At 44.5% G+C, this 22,403-nt stretch overlaps 1 protein-coding gene across 2 annotated transcripts; it reads right to left on the bottom strand.

Moving 5' to 3' along the window:
* Nucleotides 1-4,517: 4,517 nt before the first annotated feature.
* Nucleotides 4,518-21,829, bottom strand: MLKL (mixed lineage kinase domain like pseudokinase). 2 transcript variants are annotated; one of them, XM_035117885.2, is made up of 10 exons: nucleotides 21,377-21,795; nucleotides 17,356-17,826; nucleotides 15,295-15,463; nucleotides 14,780-14,877; nucleotides 13,734-13,869; nucleotides 13,493-13,577; nucleotides 12,860-13,011; nucleotides 10,159-10,208; nucleotides 7,494-7,631; nucleotides 4,518-6,564 (listed from the first exon to the last, which is right to left on the bottom strand). In XM_035117885.2, exons 2-10 carry the CDS (start codon nucleotides 17,822-17,824, stop codon nucleotides 6,521-6,523), a joined length of 1,341 nt encoding a protein of 446 aa, XP_034973776.1. In that variant the 5' UTR covers nucleotides 17,825-17,826; nucleotides 21,377-21,795; the 3' UTR covers nucleotides 4,518-6,520. The 2 variants fall into 2 exon arrangements, with proteins under 2 accessions (XP_034973776.1, XP_034973777.1); XM_035117886.2 differs by lacking the exons at nucleotides 4,518-6,564; nucleotides 7,494-7,631; nucleotides 10,159-10,208 and adding an exon at nucleotides 10,215-10,710 and having other exon boundaries at nucleotides 21,377-21,829.
* Between the last annotated feature and the right edge of the window lie 574 nt (nucleotides 21,830-22,403).

The following is a 22,403-nucleotide window of genomic DNA, read 5'->3' as shown; positions in this document are numbered from 1 at the left end:
GCCTGATTTAATTTTTGTTAAATTTACTTTCTCCATTAAACCAAGCATTTGTTTAAGTCTTGGTCTCTATGTGTAAGTTCCTCAACCAGTTTCTGCTGATTTTGCTTTTAACCCCAACATCTTGGTTATGGGCCCAGTGGTTGAGCGTGGAACTGCACATGTTAGTTTTTGGAGAAAGGTTTAGAAAGGTGTTTTCCTTCTTTTTGCTGCAACGGTTTTGTGGGCTGGTGGTTGAAAAGTTCCAGCATGGCAGACCGTGTTGCTGAGGCTGAGAAGGCTTTAACATTCCCGCAACTAACGGCCGAGAACTATAGCTTATGGTCCTTTCGCATGGAAGCACTTCTAACTACCTGTGATGTGTGGAAGTACGTGACCGAAGACCCTCCTGCTCCTGTGACCGATGCCTGGTCGAAAGGTGATGCTAAAGCAAGGGCATTAATTAACTTGTCTGTTAGTGATCAGCAAGTTGTGTATATAAGAAATAAGAAGACTGCCAAAGAAATGTGGGACAGTCTTGCGGCAGTGCACGTTAGAAAGGAGTCAGCGTCTGCCATAGCTAGCCAGATATCTGCTGTACCTCCAGCACAATTAACTGTGGAAGGGGTAACAGGAAGATTGATGGGCGAGCTGGACAGAAGGGAGGCTTGTGGGATTAGCACTCCTATTTCTAAAAATGAGGAACGCCGTATGCAAGTCTGTGGTGATTCATCTGCTTTCAAAACTTCCAAGCATTGCTGGTTTTGTAAAAAGCAGGGGCACCTTGCGAGGGACTGCAGATTTAAAAAGCAAAATGCTTCAGGGTCCGTTCCAGTTTGTAAATCACAGACAGCAACCCAGCAGTCGGCAGCACATCGTAAAGATGGACGTGAGCCGCGAGCGTTCCATGCTCGTGAATTAGGTCGTAAAGTAATTAAAGATGACACGTGGAAATCGTTTGTAGTAGATTCCGGGGCGTCAATTCATCTTTGTAACGACCGAAGTCTGTTTGTTTCTTTCGAAGAGGAAATTGGCACCATTCATCTGGCCAACTCCGACGTTCTACAGTCGCTTGGCAGAGGTACTGTGAAACTTGACTCCTTGAACATCACAATAGCAAATTGCACTTACTGCCCATCAGTGGACAATTTATTATCAGTAAGTTGCTTTGCACGCCAAGGAGTAACTGTGTGCTTCACAAAATCACTATGTGAGTTCTACAAAGGGGGAAAGCGTGTATTGTATGCCAGAGAGTCTGAAGGTTTATATAGACTATATTTTAAAAAGCATTCACAGCCACCTGTGAACTGTAGAGTAACCCAGCCAAGTCAAGGGTTGAGAAAAAGTCAGGGGCTGAGAAATGTAAAACCTCACTCCGGATGTATTCATGAGGCGCATAGACTTTTGGGACATTTAAATTTCACAGATGTGATAAAGACAGAGAAGATTGTTGATGGACTAAACTTGAAGCCATGTAAATACTATATGCAATGTGTATCTTGTTGTAAGAATAAGATTAAAGTTGCAAGAAAGGGTAAATGCTCAGGCAGGAAAGTAACAGAGCCATTTGAACGTGTGCATTGTGATTTAGTAGGGCCACTCCCTCCTTCTTTAGGAAATTCAAAATATTGGCTTACTCTTATTGATCAGTACAGCGGATATTGTTTTGTTTACACCATTGCTGAAAAGTCACAAGCACTTGAGAAGTACAAGATTTTTTGCAACTGGGTAAAAACCCACTTTAACAAACCTATAATGCATTTGTTTTCTGACAGGGGGGGAGAATTTGTTTCTGAGGAATTTTCACATTTCCTGGAAGCGCAGGGGACTGTTCACGAGTTGTCCTGCCCTAGAAGTCCTTGGCAGAATGGGATTGTAGAAGTAGTGCAACGTGATTTGCAGGCAGGTGTTAAAACTTACTTGCATGATGCTAATTTGGGGAAAGAATATTGGGCGGAATCTCTTCATGCCTATCTTTTTGTTAAAAACAGATCCTATCATTCTAGTTTAAATGTTACACCCTATGAAATGTTGTTTAAAAAACGCCCTAATTTAAAATACCTGCGAATTTGGGGTTCAGACGTTATTATTCACTACCCTGCTAGACACAAGTTGGATGAACGTAGTGTTCAAGGAAAGTTTATGGGCTACCAGCAGGGGGCGTACAGAGTTTATGTACCAGCAACTGGTAAATTTCATATTACCAGAAGCATGATTGAAACTGTAAATTGGAATAGAGTTGCTATTTTTCAAGATAGTGATGGTTTAGATAATGCTGATGAGGAGGAAGTAGAAGTAGAAGAGGAAGACGCTGGAGCAGGGGATACTAGTGAATCTGAAGACGAAAAGCCTGTTGTGTCTGGTGATTTGTTTGAAAATTTAAAGACACCTAAAGAAAGGTTAAGTTCTTCTGAGTTTTCTGAAAGTAAGAAAAGCCCACAAGAGTCTCAACAGTCTGATGATAGCAATTTACAGTCTGAAGCTAGAAGTCCAAATAGTTCTACTGATTCTGAAGGGCCTAGCTCTTCTTCAGGACTAAGACGTTCAGACAGAAAGAGACAGGAACCAAGACGGTTTTCAAAAGAGCAGTTATATACTGTGTATGCCAATAAAGCAGTTTTTGAGCCAAAATGCTACAACGATGTTCAAAAATTACCTTTGCATGAAGCTGCAAATTGGTACAAAGCTATGGATGATGAAATAGCTTCTTTAAAAGAGCATAACACTTGGTCTCTTGTACCACAAACCCCAGACATGAGAGTTATTGATTCAAAATGGGTTTATAAAGTGAAAATGAATGATAAAAACGAAGTTGTAAGGTACAAGGCTAGGTTAGTAGCCAGAGGTTTCCAGCAAATCCCAGGTGAAGACTATGATTTGTGTTACTCACCGAGCGTAAAATATGAATCTGTTAAGCTTTTGTTAAAAGATGCATCCCAGCGTGGACATTCTGTCTATCATGTAGATATAAAAACTGCCTATTTGTTTGCAGATTTAGAAGAACAAATTTTTATGCGTGTCCCTGATGGCGTAATCACCACTAAAGGAGTAGTGTGCAAACTAAATAAATCTCTTTATGGTTTGCATCAGAGTGGTAAAAACTGGCATCAGACTTTAGTGAAGGAATTGCTGAATTTTGGCTTTACACAAGGCAAGGCAGATAACTGTGTATTTACAAAAGAAAATGGAAATTCTGTGACCAAATTATGTGTGTTTGTAGATGATTTACTAATTTCTACAAAAACTAAACATGAATATACACAGATAGTGTCACTGTTACAAGAAAAATTTGATGTGGTAGAATTAGGCAAAGCTAAAAACTATATATCCATGCAAATTGAAGAAGGCAAAAATGGTTCTTATCTGATTCATCAAAATGCAAAAATAGATGATCTTGTTGAAATGTTATGTTTAAAGAATGCAAATGGGAAAGAAACGCCTATGGTATGTGGTTTTACTTTTACAGATGGCAATAACATGTTCTCTGACAAAACTTTGTATCGCTCTGCCATAGGCAAGCTCAATTTTATTCAAAGAGTTTCAAGGCCAGATGTAACTTATGCTTTTCATTTTCTGGCAAAATTTGTAGAAAAACCCACTACCCAATGCTTCAAAGCTCTTAAGAGAGTGGTGATGTACCTCAAACACACAAAACATTACAGATTGGAATTTACACCATCTATTGACAAAGGTTTTGAAATATATTGTGATGCATCTCATGCTGTAGAGCAAAATAATTACAAAGGTACATCTGGTATGGTTTATTTTTATAATGGGTGTCCTTTTGAATGGAAAGCACAGAATCAAATGATTAATTGTCTTTCTTCAACTGAAAGTGAGTTATATGCCTGTACTCAGGCCATTCGTGATATAGAGTGGTATTTACAAATATTTGAAGACTTAAAGATGCCAGTATCACTCCCAGTAAAAGTTTATCTCGATTCCCAGAGTGGACTTGCTATCCTGTGCTCAGAAACCAACACACAGCGCACTAGAGTGTTGAGATTACGTTTACAATTTGTAAAGAATTTGATTGCTGACAAAACAATTGTTTTTGAATATGTTCCAGGTGACAGACAAGTTGCAGACATCTTTACTAAAGCACTTCCAAAAGTTGCGCATGAAAGACATGTACAAAGTTTGTCTCTGTTTCACAATAATGAACTGCAGGGGATATGTTGAATGATTGTGTAAAAGTGTCATTATTGTTTCACTGTACCTTTAAGAGTCAGGAAAGATTTAATGACTGGGGCTCTGCAGCTGTGGAGCAGCTCTACAGGTGTTGCTGTGAAGCTGATGATGCAGGGTATATCAGGGGTGTTGTGTGTTGCCTCTGTGCTGGGCGTTTTCCCAGTGTGCTCTTGGTGGGTGGTTTGGTTGTGTGGGTATTTTGTATAAGCCTGATTTAATTTTTGTTAAATTTACTTTCTCCATTAAACCAAGCATTTGTTTAAGTCTTGGTCTCTATGTGTAAGTTCCTCAACCAGTTTCTGCTGATTTTGCTTTTAACCCCAACAGCGCTGTGGTCTAAACCATAGAGCCTAGCCCTAGGGCTTGCCGACCTTCGATCAGAAGGTCGGCGCTTCGAATCCCTGTGACGGAGTGCGCTCCCGTTGCTCCGTCTCAGCTCCTGCCAACCTAGCAGCTCGAAAGCACGTTAAAGTGCAAGTAGATAAATAGGTAAACGACGTTTCTGTGCGCTGCTCTGGTTAGCCAGAAGCGGCTTAGTCATGCTGCCCACATGACCTGAAAGCTGTCTGCGGACAAACGCCAGCTCCCTCGGCCTATAGAGCGAGATGACCGCGCAACCCCAGTGTCGTCCGCAACTGGACCTAATGGTCAGGGCAAGGCTACGCCTCCACCCCACCCCCCAATTACTTGGCCCATGGTCCAGCGAGACATGAAACTGGTTATTGAGATTTTAAAGCAAAAACATGGTCCAGCTGGTATCTGAAGTGTGCATGCATACGAAAGCTTATACCAAGAACAAACTTAGTTGGTCTCTAAGGTGCTACTGGACAATTTTTTTTAAAAAAATTATGTATTTCAACTGTGTCAGACCAATATGGCTACCTACCTGAATCTAGAACAGCTGGAGCATTTGAGCAACCCAACCATTGAAAACCTGCAAAATATTGGGTCAATATTACTATATGGATAAGGGAGGGGTCTCCCCAGATGAGTGTGTGCTATAACATCTTTATTCCATTTTGTACCTTTGTTTATTTCTGTTTGCTATTCTGTTTACCTTGCTAAGCTTGAAGCTGACAGGACATGACTTTAGTGATAAATAGCTAACCGATAATCTTGCATGCTTCTTGAATCATGACTTTCCCTCTGGAAGAAGATTCCACTGTCTGCAGAACTCCATTCTTTCCTACAGAAGATGATAATCAAACTTTGCTGGTAGCATGGATTAGTGTGCTGATCTTTAAAGTGTTATGATTTCAGTACATTCCAGGACACGTTTAAGGAATAGTAGCAGAATCACTACAGTTCACAATGGGTTTTTTTATATCAAGTTATGCCCACTGCATTGATGCCATGATCTCCAGAAATAAACCAAAGAAAAGGTTCAGATTGGCACCCATCATTGCAACATCTCTATCAGAGCACTGGGCTCTATCCACTCCAGTGCTACTGTATCTATTTTATTTGTATTGTTGCCGCTGATGCCAAAAATAGGTTGGGGGGGGGGGTAATAGCAGAAAATTTTGCATGGGAGGCCAGCTGAAGGTCAACCGCCCCAACTCGTTTTAGTCTTTTCTCATAGGACATTATTTTGATTGCCCTCTTACATGCTCTTTCTGGCTGCATATCATCCTTTAAATTGTGGTCAGAAGAACACACAGTAATTCCTACTATGGGTTCAGTATAATTTTATTGAATTATGGGGTGGGGCTTTGAGCTGGCTTGTAAGAAGCAACAGTGCATTGAAGCTTACTAAGGCTATGCTCACATATAACGCTAAGCCACAATTTCTATAATGTACAGATAGTATAATGCAAAGCCACATGCACAAGAATCCCTAGCTGTCCTTTCCCCATAGTTTGTTTTGTTTTCCAGCAGCTCTTGCCTCATGCCGTTGTAAGGATTAGTTTTCCAGATCTGTGACCATATAATAGAACTTACTGCTGCTGAATCTGATAAGCATCTGGGATGGAGTGGTTAAAAAAAAATCATGGCTAAGGAGGAAGGATTCTGCATTCACCTGTAACACTAAGCCATAGTGAAGACAAACCAAGGTTTATAAGATAATAGCAGACCATGGATTGAGACTGTGGCTTATTAGCAGTGAACAAACCACAATTAAACAAACACAGTTAAACAGCATTGCATGTGAACCAGGCCCAGGTTAACAAGTTATGACAGTGCGCCAATTTGACCAAGGGCTGTAGGCACATGCCCATTGGCCATGTGCACAGGCACTCCATGTTGAAAAAGAAAAGGTGCTTGGCTTTGTGCTGATGCTCAAGGTGGCCCTGCAAGATTGTGCCGAGAACAAGTTCTTGCATTCCAGGTCCCCCATCATGTGGTCAGGCTCTCACTCCTTCAAAAGGTCAGGAACAATGAGTTGGTTCACAATCTCTGCAAGAACAAAGGCAAGCCGGTTTTCAGAATGAGCTAATAAAAAGTGTAATATTTTAATTGTTAACACTTCACCTTTGGGTGGCTGCTCAAATGGAGATTGCATTTTGTGGAAGAGTTACTTATCAATTACTTTTGCAGAACTGCAAGTTAAAGCAAAAACTGTAAAGTCGTGAGGGGTGAAACTTGACAGAGACAAATTCCATGAGGATTGGTTACCCTTTTAATTCCTTTATTAATTCTTACCCAGAGGAACACTACCACCACCATTGTTGCTTATTGTTGTGTTGTTTTGGAGGGGCCTGGTGTCTTAATTCTAGGTGCATTGCCTCTAGTATTCTTTTGTTAACACAAGTTAGTTTTCAGATGTATATTGCATTTGTCTTAGACCATTGCAGGCCACACAGGTATGTCCTGTTGTTTTGCCTGCTTGTTTGCTTTTTTACTGAGTGGGGGGGGGACATGTTGCTTGCTTTTTGTTTCCCTTTTCTTTATGCTGTTGTTGTCTGGTGCCTGTTTGATAGTATAGACAACTCTCATCTTACATGGGGGTTACATTTCGGGGACAGCACATTAAGCCAAAATTGTGTATAGTCAAAACACACTGCTTTCGGTGGCAAGTGGGATTGCCAAAGTCTTTTTTCCTGAACTTTTGCCCCGATTTTTGTTTGTCTACCATGTGCTTAAAGCTGAATACGGGCAAGTTAAATGTGCATACGTTGTGAGTTACCTTTTTTTTTAAGAAAAGAAAAGAAAATAATGGAACTTTCCAAATAGTGAGGCCAAGCTGGGGGTGGGGGGGCAGGGAGAGGCTACCTATGCCAGCTTTGCTTGTGGAGGAAGGAGAGGTTATGATGGTTTGGATCCCTTTAGCCGTCATGCCCACAGCTGTGGTCCCCAAGGCTTGCTACAGGCCAGGTCACTAGTACCTTCAGCAGTTGGCCGCTGGGAAGGGTCGAAATCCCGGCATTTGTTGATGATGTCCTGCAGGTGTGGGGGGCAGTCTTCTCCCAGAGGTTCTTGCTCCCGGTTGCAAACCTTATCATGGATCTCCTTTGAAGTGCAACCTGAGTTAATAATCACAGGGGACTCAGCTACACAGCTACAATTATGATGTTATAAGTGCGTTATAAAAATGTGACACCAGATAGGGCTGTAGAGCTGCAATCTAAAGTCAATGGCAAATTGTATTGGGAGCTCTCTCTAGAGAGAGAGGGAGAGAGAGAGAGCGTTTCTTCCCCATAGCATTTCTTATATTTGTGTAGATCCAGCCAGGGATAGGAATCTGGGCCTGGGTGGCTCCATGTGGGCACACAGAGAGATATACTGTACAACCTTGCTCTTAGGCCTCAATGAACACTGACTGCAAAGGCAGGGACCAAAACTGTAAGAAAAGCTGTTGCGGGAGGGCATTCAAGTTTCAAAGGAGAAATGACGGAGTAAGTACATAAGCAGCCCCTGCCAGCCCCTGTTCTGCTCCAATCCTTTCCACACACACACTGGGATCTAGATGTGTATCTTCCCTTGTCTGGGATTTCATAAGAAGACAAGCAGCTGGGGAAGAGAGTTGTAGTGGAAAAGCAGGTCAGGAAGTGATATAGAACCACACAGAGATCTCGGCTCTAGTGGTGACTCTTGGAATGTGTGGCTGGAAGCAGCGGTGTCCTCCCAGCACTGTGTCAATCTGCATGAGGATGGGGTGAAGCAAGGTGACTCCAGGTTGGTGCCAGTGGCTTCCCAGCTCTCTTGGTGCCACGTCGCCCCACCCATCCCAACAAGCACAGCGCCACCACCTGCCTCCTGCCTCCTCCACCAACATAAAAGGGGCAATCTGACTATGTACATGCAAAGGTTTGGAGTCCTACTTCCTCAAGATAGTAGCAGGATAGACACATGGCTCAGTTAGGGATGTGGGAGAAATTCAGTTTGCTTAGGATTTTAGGGCTGGAGCCAACTGAGTTCTACTCAAAGTAGACATTAATAAACTTGTTAATCACATCCATTCATCTCAAAGAGTATGCGGACTAAAACTCACATAGCCATCCTTTGAAATTACCACCTCTCTGAAATTTTTGATGCAGTTCTACAACCAAATAATGCGTACAAAATATCACAGAATTGTAGAGTTGGAATACCTTCAAGGGTCATGTAGTCCAAGCCCTAGCAATTTAGGAATCTCAGCTGAAGCATCCATAACAAATGACCATCTAACCTCTGCTTTAAAACCTCCAAGGAAGGAGAGGAAAGTGGAGGAAATGTGTGAGTAAAGTGTATAAAATGCATTTATTAGTGAAAATGTATTGAGGGAAAATGCTAGCAAAAATGTGTATACTGGGCAAAAACGCATGCAAAATGTGTATATTGTGAACTGAAATGCTGATGGGTTTTCATGAGGACTTTTTAAAGAAAGAAAAAAGCACAGTGATGCAGAAATGTGAGCTGAACTTCGGAGGGGGGAGGTCAGGCATCCCCAAACTGCGGCCCTCCAGATGTTTTGGCCTACAACTCCCATGATCCCTAGCTAACAGGACCAGTGGTCGGGGAAGATGGGAATTGTAGTCCAAAACATCTGGAGGGCCGAAGTTTGGGGATGCCTGGAATAGATAGTGAGAGAAGCAGGAACTGACATGTTCATCTATCCCTAGGCTCAGCTCACCACAGAGGGTGAATTTGGATCATACGGTAACAGTTCCTTTGGAACCAAGACCAAAGCAGACTTAAAATCAATGGAAGTAGAGAAAAATCTACTGCCAGGAAATGAGGTATGTTTCTCTCTCTGCAATGTGGGCTAATACACTGCAGCAAATAATACATTGACCTGCTCTGAGAGGAATCTGTTTCTCCACTGGGAGATGGTTGTCTTCAACCCAAGTCAGAAGTTTGGATTAAAAACCTGGCACATCACTTCTCTATAACTGAAAGGAGGCTGCTAAAATTAAGCCTGCTAAGTCTATCTACTTTTTCTTTGAGCTTTTTAAACAGGGATTATTATAGCTTTATGGTGCTGGAGGAGACTCTTGAGAGTCCTGTGGACTGCAAGAAGATCAAACCTATCCATTCTGAAGGAAATCAGCCCTGAGTGCTCACTGGAAGGACAGATCGTGAAGCTGAGGCTGCAATACTTTGGCCACCTCATGAGAAGAGAAGACTCCCTGGAAAAGACCCTGATGTTGGGAAAGATGGAGGGCACAAGGAGAAGGGGATGACAGAGGATGAGATGGTTGGACAGTGTTCTCGAAGCTACGAACGTGAGTCTGACCAAACTGCGGGAGGCAGTGGAAGACAGGAGTGCCTGGCGTGCTCTGGTCCATGGGGTCACAAAGAGTCGGACACAACTAAACGACTAAGCAACAACAACAATTATAGCTTTGCTCCAAATATCAGGAATCAGCAGTTACATCTATTTCATCAGGTCTTACATTTTGCCAGTCTGTAATGTTTACATGTAAAGGGAAGTGCAAGGAATCTCAGACGGCTTCTGAAAAACAGTTCCCCTCCCCTAGCAGCAGCGGATTGTAGTCTCAGTTGTGCTCCTAAATCTGCAGAGCCTGCCTGCTGATCCTTTCCCAACCCTGCCCCCCATCCGTGCCTCACCTTCAAATGGGATCTTGCAAGTTGCGATCTCCCACAGGACAATCCCAAAGCTGAAACGAAGCAAACACACCAGTGGTGTGAATGGAATGATATGCTTGCCCTGTACCCCCAAGGCTATGGCCGACCGATGGCAGGTGAGCTCTCTGCCTGCTTTCAACCATGCCTGGGGACTGGGATGTCACAGAACCTCCACAGGTGGAAGGTAGCCAAGTTCACCAGGTCAGCCGCTCTCCATGGAGGCAGGGCTAGCCCAGGACGCTTTGCTGCGAAGAGGAAACAGAAACACCACGTGCACCACACCGTCTGCTCCTTCTCCAGTGCACACCCAGCATTGCTCACACCTATGGGTGGGCGGTGGAGAAGGATCTGCTGCCACTCTCAGCTGTGTGGAGCTGGCTGCCCTGAGGCCACTGGCTTACCTTGCCTCATGAGCAGGCCAGTCCTGGATGGAGGCCTTTCCATTTCCAGGTGGACAGGAAGATCCTTCCACCTGCCTTGCCCTACCCTCCGGCCCTAGGAGTCCTCATAAGGGAGCCGATCCTGGAGGAAGAACTGTGAGGGGAGAGACTTTGTCAGGCAAGGCCTCCTTCCACCTGCCTTGCTCCACCCTCTAGTCTCTGCTTCTCAATTTATATTGTATTATTTTATGTACTGTGGCTTGCCGTTGTTAGAAATTATTTATTGTAACTGTTGAGTGGATTTCTGTTTAACTTTCATATAATAATAATAATAATAATAATAATAATAATAATAATAATAATAATTTATTTATACCCCGCCCTTCCCAGCCAAGGCCGGGCTCAGGGCGGCTAACACCGGATATGAAACAGCTGATTGAATTACAACATAAGAACAAAATTAAATACACATTAAAATTAAAATTCAGCCTCCTACGGAAGGAAAAGGGAAAAGGGAAATGGGGGAGGGGATCAGCTTGGCTCCAAGCCAAAAGCCAGGTGAACAACTCTGTCTTACAGGCCCTGCGGAAAAAATTCAGGTCCCGCAGGGCCCTGGTCTCAGAAGACAGAGCATTCCACCAGGTCGGAGCCAATGTTGAGAAGGCCCTGGTTCTAGTTGAGGCTAATGTGATTTCCTTCGGGCCTGGGACCTCTAAGGTGTTACTGTTTATGGACCTTAAGGTCCTCCGCGGGGCATACCGGGAGAGACAGTCCCGTAAGTACGAGGGTCCTAGGCCGTAAAGGGCTTTATTATTGATATTATTTTATACTATTCTAATGATTGTTGAATATTACTTTTTTGATGTAGGTTGCTTATTTCAAAGTTTTGTTTTATTATCACATATTTGTATTGCATTAGATCAGGCTTCCTCAGTCTCGGCCCTCCAGATGTTTTGAGACTACAGTTCCCAGCATCCCTGACCACTGGTCCTGCTAGCTAGGGATCATGGGAGTTGTAGGCCAAAAACATCTGGCAGACCGAGGTTGAGGAAGCCTGCATTGGATTGTTATAAGATGTACGGTACATTTTTTAGTTTCTTCAGCTTGTAAACCGCCTTGAGTATTGTAAGATAGAAAGACGGTATACAAATTAAAAATGATGATGATAGGAACAACCAAGGGACATGGTGAAGGCCTTTTTCCAGAGGAAACAGTGGACAAAATGTCAACCTCGCTGGCTGTTCTGGAATTTGTTAGAAAGCAGCATCTGTCAAACTGGTTGGTAGCTCCCCAGCTTGACTTTCCCATCTCCCCAGTGATGGTTTTGTGAAACAGCACATGCCTCACAGGGCATCATTGTGCATGGCACATCCCCTCCTCTCTGCAAGAGGCAGCCAGCAAATAAGAGTAGGAGGCAGGCCAGCTGCAGGGTGGTGGTTACTGTTTTGCTGGGGGCGGAGAGCAGGCAAGAAGCCATTAGAGGCAGCCCCGCTTCCAGTGCTGGATTACCCAACAGGCAAACTAAGCACATGCTTAGGGCACCAGCAAAGCAGGGGTGCCAAAAATATGAATTGGTTTTTTTTAAAGGAATTTCACATTTGGGAAGAAGCATCCTAGGGAAAATCAGAACTTTGATATACTTCCTTACACTCCACTCCATACTCTTTCCCCATTTTTCCTCCCTCCTTTTATTACTTGTCCACCCCTAAATGAAATAATCTTTTGGGCTCTCTAGGATTCTGTCCCACCTCCACCCTCTTGCCAGCTGCTTACATGCTCAGAGAGGGCAAGTGAACTAGCAGCAACAGCAGGGGGAAGAGAAGCAGGGCCAGGAGGCTCCAGGAGGTGGCAGTGGAGGAACTCAGACCTTGGCAGGTGCCCAACACCGCCCTGTGCAGAAGTAATTAGAAACTCTATGATGCCATGACATGCATCTCATTTAATTAACACATACAGGAGACGTGGGCTGGTTCTGCCCATCCAGCCCATGAGTTGTCCATAAGTTGTGGTCCTCTGGGGATGCGAAGTATCTCCACAGACTGGCCAGCTGCCTTTGACCTTCCCTCACTTAGTAGCAGTCAGTCCATCCTTCAGTTGTTTCCACCCCAACAGGTGCCTGAGCTTTCTTTCCTCATCCCACCCCATCCCTTTTTCCTTTTGTGTCATGTATTTTAGAGTATAAGCCTGCAGGCAGGGGTTGCCTTACTATGGGATTTTGTAAAGCAGCTTTTTTGGCTAAAGAATGGAATGAAGATGCCCCGATAAATAAAAACGGGGTGTGGCAGTACTTTGCGATAAGATACCTGTATATTTCGCTGGCCAGGTTGTATTGATGCTCCACTGACCGCAGACCCTCGGGGCAGATGTAGGCTGAAGCACTGACCTCTTTTTTGGGTTTCTCCTTGGGCTTCCGTCTGATGGAAGAGACTGTTTGACTCAGTTCAAACCCAGAGAGCTGAGAAGAGCAGAGAGAATGCCGTGTGATCAAGAAAATGGGGTTAAGACTAAACATTGAGGAGAGCATCCTGACAGGACGGGCTGTTTTGAGGGTGGAAGAGTGTGCCTCAGAAGGTGGTGGCTGGATAGCTAACCAGGGAGGCTGGTACCCATAGCAGTAGTGGGTTGGAGTAGATGACCTTTGGGGGACCCTCCAAATTCTATGACTCTAGCTCTGTAGCCAAGGGTTAGCAATGCAACACACACACACACACACACACACACACACACACACACAGACAGCTAGAGATACAGACATTTGAAGGTGAGTATGGAATATATTGGGCAGACCTGTCCAATTATCAGCCCCTCCCTGCAGGTCTCCAGTTTCCGGACTTCCATGGAGGGTGAAAATGATCCTTAAGCCACTGAAAGTGTGCAAGGCAGATATGCCTTTCTAAGCCTTCTTTGAAGCCATGACCCCTTTACACAGCTCTCACCTTTACATGGTAGCCTTCGGCAACCAGGAACCTGGTGCTGTTGATGCAGTAATGCACCTGAGGCTTGTCCCCCGTCTGATGCAACCTGCAGTCAAAAAGAACCAAGAAGGGGAGGAAAAAGCCAACCGTATCCCAATGCTGTGTGTACCTGACCTCCAGGCAGCAGAGTCACTGCCACTTACTGGAGGGAGAGTGGGAGGGTGCTGTGCAAACACAATGGTAGAGCCCTTTCTCCATGTACCTGTACAGGCCGATGGCAGCACCCGTTGCCATTTCCAAGCGAATCTTCCAGGATAAGTCAGGCTCCTTTTTCAGCACTTGCCTCAGGGTACCCTTTTCACAATATTCTGTGATGATGGAGTAAACAGGAGGGAAGCCTATGGCAAAGAAGACAATTGATGAATTGCTACTCCATTTCAGTCGGTGGCTGTCCTTGTCTTTTGTGTTCTGCTACCAAACAGTTTTCAGCTCCTTGACACATTCATGAAAACAGAGCGGAGAGCACATATTCCTGGTCAGGAGAGGCTAAGTGGAAGACCTGGTGCTATTTGAAATAAAACTTAGCTCCTGTGAAGTTGAGGGTGAGGCACAGCACTGCACCAAAAGAAAAGGCTCCAACAAGCAGTAAGAATTGCAGAAAGGGTAATTGGTGCTAGTTTGCCTTCAATAGAGACACTTTATGCTATCCAAACTAGGAAGAGAGCAGAGCGAATTGTCGCAGATCCTTTGCATCCCGGTCATCATCTGTTTGATTTATTTCCATCTAGACATCGCTACAGGACTCTATACACAAAAACAGCTAAGCACAGGAAGATTTTTTTCCCCTTATGTCATCAAATTGTTAAATTCGTAGTTGTGTAGCGGAAGGGAAGGCCAGTTATGGTTGGGGTTCCTTTGCTGTGCTATTTTATTGTATGTGGAACAGTGTTTGTATAAGGTGCGTTTACACTGCAATGTAGCCGAAGCAAAATTCCAAGTGTGTTGGTACTTGACCAATAAATTGTTGTTGTTGTTATTTATGAATACAATGGACAGAACTATAATGTTTCTTGGTTCAATATCTGGCTGTGTATTCTTTCTTCTGTTTTATTTATAAAATATATTTTAGAGACTGCTATTTTGTGAAAAATATCAAAGCAGTTTACAAAAAAATACATAAAGCCATACAGTAAAAACCACATAAAGAAAGTTAAAGACAGACATGCATTAACCACTGTGGAGGGATGAATTCTTAGCTTCCCCCACCCTCCCAAACACACATATACACACAAAGAGCAAAGGTCTTACCACTCTCATCTATACACATCCCATACAGTCGGACGATGTAGGGAGACTCAAACTTCTTCATAGTCTTGATTTCGGTCCGAAAGATGCTCCTCACATCCCTGGGGGAAGCAACAGAGAGATCAGTCTCTGTGATGGAGCCAAAAGTCTCTCCATCAGTTCCCTGATGGAGAGAGCCAGTGTGGTGTAGTGGTTAAGAGTGGTAGACTCGTAATCTGGGGAACCGAGTTCGTGTCTCCGCTCCTCCACATGCAGCTGCTGGGTGACCTTGGGCTAGTCACATTTCTCTGAAGTCTCTCAGCCCCACCCACCTCACAGGGTGTCTGTTGTGGGGGAGGAAGGGAAAGGAGATTGTTAGCTACTTGAGACTCCTTCGGGTAGTGATAAAGCGAGATATCAAATCCAAACTCTTCCTCTTCTTCTTCTTCCCTCTGTAAGGGTGGTTAGGTTAGCTTTGCAATGTAAAGGTGGCCACTTGTACCCATCACTCAAGAAGAGGACCAAAAAGAGGCACTCACTGTGGTTTGTTCTCAGTCAAAGGGTTCTTGAAGACTTTGATGGCCACAGAGCAATAATTGTACTTTCCACTGCACAGGGTATAGCTCTCACACTCCATCAGGGTGGTCACATTGGTGATCTGGCTTTTGGGTATTTCGGTGATTCCCATGAAAGCAGCAGCATCCTGGACTGGAGGAAAAGGAAGGGGGTTAGAAAGGAGCCTATGGAAACAGATCAGAATTGGGAGAGAGGCCCACAGTCACTTGGAGATCCCCACATGGTGAGCTGGCAATATTCAAGTTTCAGTATTTCAGAAGAAAATAAACTGGAAGTGCAATAAGACTTGCACCAACAACTGGTACTTCCAGGAGGGCTGGGGAAGAGAGACTTGCCGTCATTGTCTTCCCCAACATTCACTTTTTGCTGCTGTCAGCCTCCTCTGGAGGAGAGATGTTTGAGCCAGCTGTGTGTCATCTACCCCTCCCCCTTTGAACTGTATTTAAGCCAGGCTCCTTGGAGTGCAGTACCAGAACCTTCATTGTGTATCTCTACCCACATCGTTCAAACCAGTTCCAGTTCTGAGGGGGCTTCTGGTGGTTCCCTCATTGCAAGAAGTGAGGGTACAGGTAAACAGGCAGAGGGCCTTCTCGGTAGTCGCACCCAGCCTGTGGCACGCCCTCCCATCTGTAAAGGATCATGCGGTGGGCCTTCAAACGCTTGTTTATTTCTAATGTTGGTTAACGAGCCAGGATAATAAGCTTTGAAGCTGAAGTGGTGCAGCAATAAAAGACAGTTGTGGGTTTGAGAAGCTTGCCTGATCTGGTTGCACACTTTGCTATGAAACTGGCTCGGACATATGTCTGAGCCTCCTGCTCTCTAATTAAGGCAAGTACATTTGGCCCCCATAACAGAGAGATTAGCTTGGGACTGGTTTTAAGACACTCACTTCAAAAGCTGCTTCTTGGGAGCTTGGAAGGTGTGTGTGGGGGGAAACAAGGTACTGTATGTGAGCTATCTCTATATCTTACCAGGTACTTCTGGTTCCAAAAGGTTTCAATGGAAAAGCACACAAACAGTAGCACTAGAAGGGGCTCAAACCCAGAATCTTTTGCAGTGAGCCTTCGATCTTCTGCCACTTTCCAGCCTTTTTAATCATTTTTTTTAAATGGTTACAAGCTGGCTAAGTGTGTTAACAAGGTCCAGTGTTGGTGAGAATCCTGCTCCCTGCCATCTTAATTTGTGCTCTGAGTCTTTTGAGTTCCGAGCAAGGCCCCAACAAGGAAACACTCCTGCAGAGCACGGCAATGAAGTGATAATGAGCCAAATGTATTTCCTTGTTCTTGAGGTACAGGGTGGCCACAGAGCACAGCTAAGGTTGTGGTTATCCCAAGGGGGGGGGGAGATACTGTATACATAGAAACACCCAGAAGCCAGTGGGGCACTTAGGCGACTTTTGATGCCTGAATTAGGCCACATTAACACCATGCATTTTAGTTGTGGCTTCCCCCAAAGAATCCCAGGAGCTGTGTGGTTTGTTAAGGGTGCTGAGAGATGTTAGGAGGCCTTTGTTCCTGTCACAAAACTACAATTTCCCAAGTTCAGTGGGAAGGAGGGTGGATTGTTAAATCACTCTGAACTGCAGCTCTTTGAGGGAATTGGGGGGAGGGGGCTCCCAAAACTCACTGCATCTTTAACAAACAACACTTCCCATAATTCCTAAGGGAGAAGCAGGTCCTGAGTCTGAAAAGGTTGAAGACTACTAACTTAAATCAGTGTTTCTCAACCAGTGTGCCTCCAGATGTTTTGGGACTACAACTCCCATCATTCCTGACCACTGGTCTTGCTAGCTAGGGATGATGGGAGTTGTAGTCCCAAAACATCTGGAGGCACACTGGTTGAGAAACACTGACTTAAATCATGCCGCCACTCAAAAGGCCCTACCTAAGGACAAGCCCCTGGCTGGTGGCTGCCACCATCCCCGTCTCCCCCCCCAATTCCACCCCGCCAATGCTGGCCTGCTTGTTCCCTTTCCTGCTCCACTGTTCTTAAAGGCAGAGGATTTGCAAGAAACTCGGGTGCACCTTTGTTCATCTCCTGCAAAGATACATAGTCCTCGACAAGATCCTGTCTGCCTTCCTGGGCCACAAGAGGCTTCTTAAATTTTATGAGGTCTTGACGGTCATCCAATAGCTTCTCGATCTCTAGTTGCCTCATCAGGTCATGACCAACATCACTGATGTCCATGTTCATTCTTTCAAAGTTCTTCAGCATTTTGTGAGCCTTCAAGTACCGCTGCAACTGGGACAGGTCACCGTACTCGCGAAGCTCTGTCTGGGCCTCTTCCAGGACGTTCAGCGTCCGTTTCAGCATCAATCCCAAGTCACTGGAGAACCTGGTGGGGGTGCAGGCCTGCCGTATGCGCTTGACCTGCCGCACAAGGGTCTCAATGCGCTCAACAAGGCGCTTTCTGTGCTTACTGCACTCTGTCATTTTCTCACATTGGTTATAGATGGTGACCGAAACGTTCAGAATGGCCTGGATGGTATCCATAACTGCGGGAAAGGAAGGACATGGTGAGCAAAGCAGAACACAGGTGGAAAATGCCATGCATGCTTCCCACGGGATTTGCTGGGCAACACAAGGGCGCTCGTGATCACCACCATCCAGTGGAGACTTGCCTGTTGAAAGTGCCTGCATTATATAAAGTGCAATGATACCACTTTAAACAGACTTGGGCTTCCCCCAAAGAATTCTGGGTACTGTAGTTTATTAAGGGTGCGCCTGAGAGTTGTTAGGAGGCCTCTATTCCCTGCCCCAGAGCTACAGTTCCCAGAGTTCCCTGGGAAGAGGGATTGACTGTTAAACTAATCTAGGAAGTACACGACTGATTGAAGTGTAAACCCTACACAAATTCGGAATGGAGTGCCCAAGACAGTTGGATGTTGCCTTGTACAACACCTTCTGGCAATTCCTATAGCCAAGCAGGTGCCAGATGCGTTGCTTTCCTTTCCTTTAGACCTCATTGGTGAGGCTGTGGGGGGCGTCTTGTTGTTTGGGCAGCCCAGGACTCCCATACACACTGCCCAGGAGGTCACTTCAGTGCTGCTAATGCAGTGGTTTGATTTCACTCCCGGAAGTGAACTCTATTGTCTCTTGAGACGGATGGATGCCACTTTAAATGTACAGAGTGAATGTGGCTTTAAACCAGCCCAAGGTATTTTGCTGGCTGAAGTGCCAGCCACACCTCTCTCTTTTCCTGGACGTAAAAGTACAACCATGATAAATTAAATCATGGCTCGACAACTTGCTGCCCATTAGGGTGATGACTTTTTCATTTTTTTTTCTCAAAAATTATTTCCTGTAGCACAAATGGATGAACTTTTGCCTATTAATGACTAAAATGAGATATATTCCATTGAAATATTTTAAAAGGTTACGCACAAACCATTTTTTATTTTGTGTATGCCGTTTTACCATTTCATAAAATAGTGTTAACAATTCTATATATATATATATATATATCGTATCAAATTTGGACACAACAGCACATTCCACAATGGGGAGTGTTCTTAGCAACATAGGGTATACAAATGTCACACCTGCGCAAGGTAAAAGCCCCTTTTTGGGACCTCAAAACTCAGCCAGCAGACCCTGCCGGACATGCTGGGAAAAGAACCTACAGGAGAGGTAGCAAAACATCGTCCTCTAGCGGCGTCTATACTGTTACTGCAGCTAAAAAAAGCTTCCTTGTGTGTTTGATGGCCCTATATAATGTTGTATATATGTGACTCTAAAGCTTGGGTTCAATTTTATATCTGCTTGCAGTGACTTCAAAAATGGTCAAAAAACTGATAAATAATTTTTTTTTAATTTTGCACGTCAGGTTTTTTTTTTATCAAATCTCTTTGAAAGTAAGATTTTATCTAATCTTTAATGAAAGCTCATCAAATTATGATACAGGGAAATGAGGTTGTAAAAAAGTCATCACCCTACTGCCCATTCATGACACCCAAGTTCTGCTGCCTGAAGCAGGCATCTTACCCTGCCTGATGGTGGGGCCAGCCGCATGATGGATTCCAAACAGCAAAGTGTGAAAACGGTTGCTGTCCAAGCCTTGTCAGAAAATCCCTTGCATCTTCACAAAACAGCAGGTTACCAGAATTCTTTAGTGGGAAGTTGAACTGGTTTCAAAATTAAATGTAGATGTGCCTTGTGGAGCTTTCTCTGCTCCTGCCCTATTTCCAGTTTACTTCGTTGTTAGACAATTGTACTCAACACATGCTCTGTACATGTTATCTACATAGGCATTTCCTCATACAAACCTGCCCAGGCCCTGAGATCTTCGGGGAGGGCTGTTCTCTCAGTCACAGGGATGCATAGTGGGGATACGGGATAGGGCCTTATCAGTGGCTACTCCCAGACTCTAAGAGAAGCTGGACTGGCTCCCTCCTTGCTGTCCATCCACCGGCAGGGGAAGATTTTCTTGTTCCAATTCCTTTGGGAATTGACTGATTTTAGATAGAGGGCTGGTGCCTTGCTGTTTCTTTGGTGGTGTTTTAAACAGATTTTATATGTGTGTATAGTTTTAACTCTACCAATATTTAATTGTTTTTAAATGATTGATATTACTATGTTTTTATCTGTAAGCCACCTTGACTCCCATCAGGGAAAAAGGCAGGGTATAAATAAATATATCATCATCATAATCATCATCATCCAAATAATATTTTTAAAGGGGGGCATGCTCTGGGGAATTCTCTTCTGCTTACATTTTGAAGCTGGGCACTGTACATTACCATAACAATAAATAAAAAGTGGACAAAAAATGTACACATGGTGGTTTATGGGAATAGATGCAACCAGAATGGCATGAGAATGCCAGTCAGTATCTTCCCCGCAATTTAATCCAGACCAACCCTTTCCAGGAAGAAATCTGCTAAGGTTTTGTGTGTGCGTTTGTGTGTTAAAGTAAACGTAAGCTTGGTGCCAAGGCCTCGTTTGCAAAATCTGAAGGAAGCTCTTTCAGTCAGCGGCATGGAAAAGTGGCACAGAGCTGCACTGAGCATCGCCATTACCCTCCTAAGTAGGTGCTCACATGCCTCAAAGCTCTTTGCACCAGACTATCCCTCTTTGATCTCCACCTGATGAAATCTCATGGGGATTAACTGCAGTTCCCAACATGTTCCCCCTGCATTTGTACAAAGCAGAGATCCAGCATGCCCAGAGGGGATGTGGAGGCCTCTACCCCACAGCTGTTAGATCATCGGTTTCGCTACCTGAGGCAAAATGGGAATGTGTACCACAAGCTGGGATGTTCCCCCACCCCCTCTTGCCAAACTCGGTGAGAGAGCTGCCTCTTATGCTTTTGCCGCCTGAGGCAGATGCTTCCGCTGGCCTCATCCGTTGGCTGGCTTTACTTTACATTCCCTTTCGCAGCCTGAGGCCAGATGCCATCCATGGTCAGAAAGTGAAATTCAGCTGCGGCCAGAGCACCGGGGAGAAGCGAAAAGCAGAAAGCAGTTAAAGATTTGCACGCACTCAGCTGTTCTCTGCTTTAATTGCACAGAGACACACACTCAGCCATGAAGCTCACTAGTTGACTTTGGGCCAATCACTGCCTCCCAGCCTAAGCTACCTCGCAGGGTTGTTGTAAGGATAAAATGGGGAGGAGAAACATGTGCACCACGTTGGAGGAAAAGGTGGTACATGTATAAAATAAAACAAATGCACTTCGTATGAATTCAGAAAGACCAACACCTGATCCATTAATCTCTCCTTCCCATCCCCGATTTTATTCTATTTCAAACAATTTTTATTAAAGATTTTCTTGGCTTACAAAGGTACGTGCATTGTCTCTATTTTCAGTTCGGAGAGTCTTTTCTACTGATCAGTTACATACAGTGTGAGACCTTAATGTTATATATACAGCATAAGGTTGGGGAAGAAGAGGGGCGGGGGAGAGGGCTGGTGGTAAAACTTTCTTTCTTTTACTTGGTGTATTGTGTGAGGTTTCCCAATCCCTTAAATATAGCCCCGAGTGCCCATTTCAGCCCTTGGAGGGGAGCAGGATTCCTTGCCCTCCTCGGCCCAACTCCTGCTTACCTGCTTATATGGGTGGTCTCCGGATCCCTGCTTCCTTCTTGCTGTGCGATCAAGAGTTTGCTCCAACTGCTGAACTCTCAACTTCCCGTTTCCCAGAAGTTGGCCTCACTTCCTGTCAAAGCAAGAGTGAGCGCTTTCGGAAGGCGGGTGGGACACCTTCCCGTTGATTGAGCTGCTGTTTTACTTTCAGTTCCCAAAGGGGGAAGGGCATGTGCTTTGGACACAGAAATTCAAGTGACTTGAATTTTGTTGGAGAGATGTGTATACTCGTGCTTTTTCAGGAAATCCTCCACAAAGTGGCTACAATGTTTTCAAAAGCAAACTTGTTTCCTAAAATCTTTCAAAGCAAAAAATAGTCCCTTCCAGACAGCTTGTTTATTAAGCTTCTGCCCTGGTGTGATATTCAGGTATGGCATTTGCAGAAGGGGGTTTGTTATGCAAGAGCTCCAAAGCAACTTTAATTGTGCAACCGGGATTTTCCAGGCTGTGATTAATTCCCAACCAAAAATAGCAAAAGCCTGGAAGTGCCTGTAGCTAGAGCTACAAGAAGAAACAATAACATTAAAACTACCAGCAGAATGTAATACTGCCATAGCCATACGTGATTCTTATCATCATCATCATCATCATCATCATCATCATCATTACTATTGACATGTTACTAGGCTTCTAAACCACCATCTCAAGGTGATTTACACACAAGGTGATAAAAAGCACTTAAAAACAACAACTAATACATTTAAAACAAGACTAAAACTCTGACAAACAGACACCCGTGGTAAAGATCCATCTATCGAGCTGGGAAAGCCTGTCAGAACAAAAAATGCCTTCAGTCGTTTCCAGAAAGTGCAGAGAGTGAGCTCCTGTCATAACTGGGCAGAAATGCTCTTGCACCGAACAGGAGCAGCAGCAGCCTTGCTCTGAATTACTGCGGAGGGGGCTTCTGAAATGTTTGCAACTTACTGTACTGGAGAAACTCCCCCACAGACCACAGGGATCTACTGGGTGTACAAGGGAAAAGGCCATC

This window comes from Zootoca vivipara, chromosome 6 (assembly GCF_963506605.1).
Source record: "Zootoca vivipara chromosome 6, rZooViv1.1, whole genome shotgun sequence".
NCBI lineage: Eukaryota > Metazoa > Chordata > Lepidosauria > Squamata > Lacertidae > Zootoca > Zootoca vivipara.
Note: the sequence above shows the minus strand (reverse complement) of the source record. Positions and strands in the feature narration are given on the sequence as shown.

Coding starts and splice junctions, on each gene's coding strand:
- MLKL (XM_035117885.2), bottom strand. CDS start 17,824: ATGGATACCATCCAGGCCATTCTGAACGTTTCGGTCACCATCTATAAC. Junction 13,870..14,779: donor GATGTGTATAGATGAGAGTG/GTAAGACCTTTG, acceptor TCTTTGCCATAG/GCTTCCCTCCTGTTTACTCC. Junction 10,209..12,859: donor CTGGCCAGCGAAATATACAG/GTATCTTATCGC, acceptor GCTTCGTTTCAG/CTTTGGGATTGTCCTGTGGG.